Genomic DNA, 6,412 nt, shown 5'->3' with positions numbered 1-6,412 from the left:
GACTTCAAAATCGATGTACCTGTGGAAATCCGCTCTGCAAATATACATGCAAGTCGGGAGTATTTTTGTTCCCACCGAGCTGTGTTTCCCTAACACGGACTGTAAAATTAATGTGCCTGGCGGAATCCGCTTTGTCAAAACGTCCAAGTCAGGGGTATTTTTTTCCACTGAGCTGTATTTCCCTAACACGGACAAAATTAATGTACCTGAGGGAATCCGCTTTGCAATTAGATTGAAGTCGGGGGTATTTTTTGGTGTTGAGTACTTTTGTACTCGCTTGTCGTTGTGCAGACCGGAATATGTTTCGCTAAAACGTACTTTTGAACTGAGAAGCCTAGGAAAATCGTCATTTCAGTAATCCGAAGTAATCGAAAGCGAAATGATTTTAATAATTTTTTGCTGGAGTTTTTGACTGATAAATCGTGAATGACTTATTGGCGACTTTTTTCGATCGATCAATAAATTTTCGTGAATTCGAACATTGTTTCCGGGTTAGAGGAGTCGTCAAAGTGCAGCGTATTTCAAGTCGGACGTGAAGAAGGTATTTTTCAGCGGTGAGAACTGCGTTCTTCGGTGAAAAACTGAAGGTAAAACTACACACCCGATTCGATTCGGATTTTCTGTTGTTCCTTGGACGTTGTTTTTGGGTGAGTTGGAAATGTTATTTTGCTAAAAGATACTGAAAAACTACTTAGATATTGAGCACGTTTAGAGTTTAAGTGTTGCTCTAGACAACAAGCAATCAGCAGTATATTTTCATTCGGGGAGTTGATTTGACACTGAAACGTGCTTGTGGCCCCTTTGGAATAAGTTTGAGTAATGGAAATGGTGGAATTTTATCGTTCAAGCATATCTTCAGCCACTAGTTTACGAGGAATTTTTTGTGGAAAAATGAGTTCTTTTGGCACTTGTCATGCTGCGACTTCGCTCATGCCCAAAACATCAACCAACATATGAAAGATATTGATTTCACGGGCTAGCTCTCAAACCTAAATTTCCGAGTCCCACAATTTCCGAGTACCATTTCTTTTATTTTCTCGATTTTTTTCATCAGTTCAAAAGATGGATGATCTTCCTGTACGTGACATATAAATGTATAAATGTTCAGCGGAAATATTTAAAAATACAAACTCCTAGTATATATTTGACAGAATTTATATACATGGTTGCGTAACGTTGGCATTTGTACGTTGCTATAATAATTATACGGTCCCAGTCAATTGATCAATGCGTTTTACCTACCTTTTAGCTACCAATTTCGCCAGGCCAATTTCGCAAATTTCATTCTTCCCGGGTGAGCCTCCTTCCATCATTACCATTATTCTTACCGATTGGCGAGTTGATTATGTCATCATTACCAATAAATAAATAAAACATATATTGTCCCAATCAAACTGACAATCAAAATCACAAGATATTTAAACGAACTTTTTTGGGCATAACAAAACAATTGCTATAGATCCTAGTTATGAATCTACTGCGTGATATTTTATCTACAAACAATGGCACTTTGTTGGCATTACTAATCGATTACCTCGCCTCAACATTTCTCTCCGAATACTATTGCGTTTGTGTAGTGAATTCCGAACATGATCACATTCCTCTCAATGTTGCACTTCCGAGAATAGTTTTCAATGGTGATGTGAATTTTTACCAGAATTTTCAATATGGGGTGGACAGTGGGTGTCGAGCATTCATTGTCCAAGAACCGACCCTGTGGCCATTCTTAGATGGATTTATAACTATTCACGACAAATCAGACCAGCGTTCGGACAAGAAGAAGTTAATAGTTTTATCAGATTCACCAGTAACCGGAACGTTGAAAAGAATATGCGATCATCCAAGCATAAAAGGTATCAAAAATGTTTTCAAATGTTCTAGAATTGAAAACTAAACGAAAACCACAGAACTTCCCGAAACGGTTATCATAGGTTATCATGTTGCCGAACATGAGAATGAATCTATCGATGCATACACAACAGAAATCTTCAGCGATGGAACAAGAGGTTCTACGATCGTTGATGTTCGTCCCATCATTCCTCCGAATTATTTTCCGAAAAAGACCCAAATGAACGGTATCCCAATAAGATTCAGAACAGTCATGTATCCTCCATTTGGATATTATGAGGAAACGGTTTGTCAATCTATGTACAATCTCTATAAAATAACGCTTGTTATGTTTTCAATGACAGACAATCGAGAAAGCAAATGCTCGATATGATCCACAGTATGGAACAGACGATACACCATTGTTCATCGATGGAACGGAACCTTCACTGCTGGTAGAATTTTGCCATAGATACAATTGTACCATCGAAGCATATTTTGGTAACAGGTCCACTCAGTTGCGGTTGAATATAAATTAGTTTGTACTCCGTGCAGATGAGACTGAACTATGGGGAGCAGTCTTCGACAACCACACAGGGACAGGTCTGCTAGGAGCTGTTGCTACGCGAAAGGCAGACTTCGCTGTAGCGGCCATTTACTACTGGTAGAAAAAAAACACGAATTTATTCATAAATAAGTTCATTGAGCAATTTTTAGGCTTGAGGTTTACAGATTTGCCGCCTTTACCGCTCCAATCGGAAGATCCGGTGTAACTGTACTCGTACCGAGAGCACGGATGGTCGCACCATGGCGAACCCCGTTCCTAACATTTTCCAGATCTCTTTGGATAGCCGTAGCTGTGGCGTTCATTGCTGGAATGATGTCAGTATGGCTGATCGAAAGGATTCGCTTTCGTGAGATGAATAAAACTAAGGATCGGGATAAAACACTTAGCGATTCAGTGCTAACCCTGATAGGATTCTTCATGGAGCAAACCGCATATATGCGAAACGATGTCCTTTCTTGTGCCTTCCTGTACACCTCACTGCTGTTCGCCGGTTTTATGATTAGTAACTTATACGGAGCTGGCCTAGCCACCATAATGACAATTCCTCAGTACGGGCATGGAATCGACAATACGATAGATCTTGCGGCCAGCGGCATTCCATTCGCAGGATCAGATCTGGCGTGGATATTCGCGATCATGAACGCCTCACAGGTAGCTGTATACATTTCGGTCGTTACAATTATATTGGATTAATCTTTTGCAGCCTCACCTGAGAACCCTAGTCAAAAACTATCTCGTAGGCGATAGAAACTTCTTCACGCAGCATCGGAGAACTCGAGACATGGGATTCATTGGCGAACGTACCGAATTTGGCCACTTCGGGCCAGTTGACTTCGTTGATGCGGAATCATCCAAAGTACTGCGATTGCTTAAGGACGACTTGGCTTGGGAAACTACCGCAGCACTCGTCACCAAGACTTGTCCCTTCAGAGGAAGATTCGACGAGTTTTTGATGAGAATCAGACAGTCGGGCATTCAATACTACTGGGAGCTTAGGGTATGGTGAGAAACTTTCAAGCGTAAAAATGAATAATTTTTTTTTTGTGTTTGAGCAACGTCTAGATAGTAAATCGATATATAAACGTGAACGTACAACAGAATATCTTCAAAACCGGACCAATAAACAGTGACAGTGAAGCGGCACCACTTTTACTGATTCATGTGACGGGCGCATTCATGATCCTAGGATTTGGACTTACAATCAGCACCTTCGTATTTATTTGGGAATATTTAAACAGCAAATGGACGGGAAGGCAATTTGCAAGAAATTGATAGCGTTCATAAATTGAGAATCTCAATGATTTTTCATCAGCTCTTTACTATCGGTACTATCGGAATAACAATGTAATTTAATAGTTATTCAAAAAGTATTTCAAACATATAGCGCAATAAATGTTTTAAATGTTATACACAAGGCTAGAAATCTTCGAAGATGAGAAATGAAAATCGACTCTCATCTCAGTAGCTTCGCTTCGACTAGCACTTCTTCAGCATTCGCCATCAACATGATTATAATTGACTAGAGGATGACTGATGGACTATTCTAGTCAATGGTTGTTCTAATTGACGTGACTAATGAATACAAATCTGCCTCTTCATTCAGCCTGACTTCAATTCACATTTCTACTACCCTTGACATGAATCTTGTTACCCGCGTACACAATCTTATTTTTAAATCCATATAAAGTGAAACGAAAACTTGTTTCTGATTCGAAAAAGTAGTTACATCATGATTGGACGGTTTATTATCTACCCACCGTGAACTTGAACCAACGAACTCAGACAGTTATCAAGTATGCTATATAGGTCCTCGCGATAGTATTAGTAAACAGTGTGCAGTTTGGGAGGAACTCTAAACAAAATTTTAGTTCACTTTGTCTCCGAGTTAAATTTTGTGAAAAAAAAACATACATAAAAACGGGTTTATATCAATAAAATTCACGAATTTGTCAGTGTTTCTGAACACAACTCTGCATGCTATTTTATATTTGTGAGTAATTTTCGTGTACGACACAAAAAATCTAGCTCACCTGTAGTATATGTCAAATCACGTTGGACTCAAACATCGATACATGCATACGTGATACATGAGAAAGAAAGGAATTCATTTTGGGGGGAGTCACTTCAATATGCATTGAAGTCCATTTGACGGGGAAGAATGAATTGAGATAATCGAGTCGTAGAGTGAGCGTTAGGATTGAATAAAAAAGATCGATCTTATCGAATCGATTCCCCAACCGGCGTAGGGATCGATCCACTGTTCCCTACGGTCTAAAGAATCGGTACCAAAGAATCGTTCCTTGCTGAATCGATCTTTGAATAATCAAAGATTTTTTTTTCCAATTTATCTGCTTATTCTATGGGAGTGTCGTGTTTAATTAGACATATGAAATACAAATTCATTATTTCTATTCAAACATCAAAAGCATTTTGTTTTGTTCCTCAGCATGAACACCACAGAAAAAATTTAAAAAAAGTCCAGAAAAAAACATATTCCAGGAAATTCATTTTGTGACGTCATGGAGTCGTTTCATTAAGCATTACTGTAAATTCAACAACTGATAACTGTCCATAACTCAGCTGACAACGATTCCATAAAAGCCAGTCGTGTCATACATTCTTCATTTAGACGAAGCCCACTCTTGATTTTGGCGCCAGTTCTTGAGAACGACCTTTCACCTGGAATTAATGTCAACATCTAGTTCAGTGATCCTTTGAACCACTGATGACAGTAAATCCCCTCAGTTGCTGCCACTAGTTCTGCCTCGGTTAGCATTTCTACAGAATTGAATCGTAGAACTAGAGGCGAATGAATTGAAGCCTCTTAAAAACTGAGCTGAACTGAGAGATGTTATATTGTGAAAAAAAACGCGTTAATTCGAAAATCTGTGTAAAAAATCGGTTAAAAATCTGGATGTGTTTCTATCTTTTTTGGAGCAGAACACGGTTCAATTCAACATTCTCAGTTGCGCCAAAAAATCGTACGTTGATCGCAGAAATCACACAACATTGTCTTCTTTCCGAAGTGATCTGACCTTGCGGTCGATGTGACTGGTTAACCGGGATCAACAAATATTCAAATCAATTTTTTCATCCACGGTCAATATCCGATGCGGAAATGACGTTTCTTTTCAGTTAGCAAGCAAAATTTCGCATATGCTTTCCCTGTTTTCTCATTGTATGTCTTCCAAATCATGTGAAACCAATATTCCTTTCTTCAGGATTCATCCCATGGCTTTTAAACGTTAAGGAAATGGACATTGATCATTGATTTGAATAAAATGTTTTAGGTCATCCGAGTTATTTTTCATGAAAACAATCCATTTCATTTTCATACACCTGGTATACATGCATCGAACGAAAAAATTTCCACTACAAAATATTAACGTGAAATTAGATAGGAAATGAGGTTCATCAAAACTTCAATTACGATTTAAATATTAGACCTGCCAACAAGGGAACTAGCATCATCATGGTACTCGGAACAAATGACACAAATGGTATTGCTATTATTCAAAACACTAAAAAAAACAACCTTCTAATTGCGTTCCAGGGTAAAATCACGGAAAATAAAACGTGGGACTCGCTGCGTAGAAACATTTCAGCAATGCGTATGCCACCTCACACCTATCCTCGATTCCATCTGAAACTGTTTTGCAAGCATCCAATGCAACTTGGAAGGGACCTTTGAACTCGTCAGGCAGAAGCAAGATCTGCTTCAGGGCTGCATCATAATTCAATTTGCCCTTTCTCGACTGCAGAAAGTGAGCACATGTTATCGCACCAAGTGTTCAATTCAAGCATGTGTTTGTGTTCAGCTTACAGTTTGCGTAAGTTCCATCAGGCACGAAGCATAGCACTGGAATTAGTGGAAACGCATAATAATCATTCTCTAATCATAACACTATAACAGAAATGCTATGATCATGCTTACCTTGAACTCCCGCGTATCCGGAAACTCCCCTCGAGCTGGACTTGCAGCGACATCTGAAATTTCAAAATGTTTCATATCGGTGA

At 38.9% G+C, this 6,412-nt stretch overlaps 2 protein-coding genes across 2 annotated transcripts in view; one reads left to right on the top strand and one right to left on the bottom strand.

The window, feature by feature from the left end:
• On the top strand, positions 1-3,667 carry LOC129774207 (glutamate receptor-like; the record flags this gene model as incomplete). The annotated part of the gene is made up of 8 exons (XM_055777914.1): positions 1-51; positions 1,460-1,853; positions 1,908-2,134; positions 2,193-2,328; positions 2,383-2,491; positions 2,545-3,046; positions 3,099-3,392; positions 3,458-3,667. Coding segments are annotated over 8 exons (1,923 nt in total), but the record flags the coding sequence as incomplete, so codon positions are not given.
• Positions 3,668-5,552: 1,885 nt separating this feature from the next.
• LOC129774206 (uncharacterized) overlaps positions 5,553-6,412 on the bottom strand; it is a 30,308-nt gene continuing 29,448 nt past the window's right edge. Inside the window, exons 6-8 of the mRNA XM_055777913.1 lie at positions 6,330-6,382; positions 6,219-6,254; positions 5,553-6,150 (exon numbers count right to left, since the gene is read on the bottom strand). Coding sequence (XP_055633888.1) covers positions 5,956-6,150; positions 6,219-6,254; positions 6,330-6,382 — 284 coding nt within the window. The 3' untranslated portion in view covers positions 5,553-5,955. The remainder of the gene's footprint in view (positions 6,151-6,218; positions 6,255-6,329; positions 6,383-6,412) is intronic.

The sequence above is a fragment of the Toxorhynchites rutilus genome, chromosome 3 (genome assembly GCF_029784135.1).
Source record: "Toxorhynchites rutilus septentrionalis strain SRP chromosome 3, ASM2978413v1, whole genome shotgun sequence".
Lineage (NCBI taxonomy): Eukaryota > Metazoa > Arthropoda > Insecta > Diptera > Culicidae > Toxorhynchites > Toxorhynchites rutilus.
The sequence above is the reverse complement of the archived record's forward strand: the minus strand, read 5'-3'. Positions and strand labels throughout refer to the sequence as shown.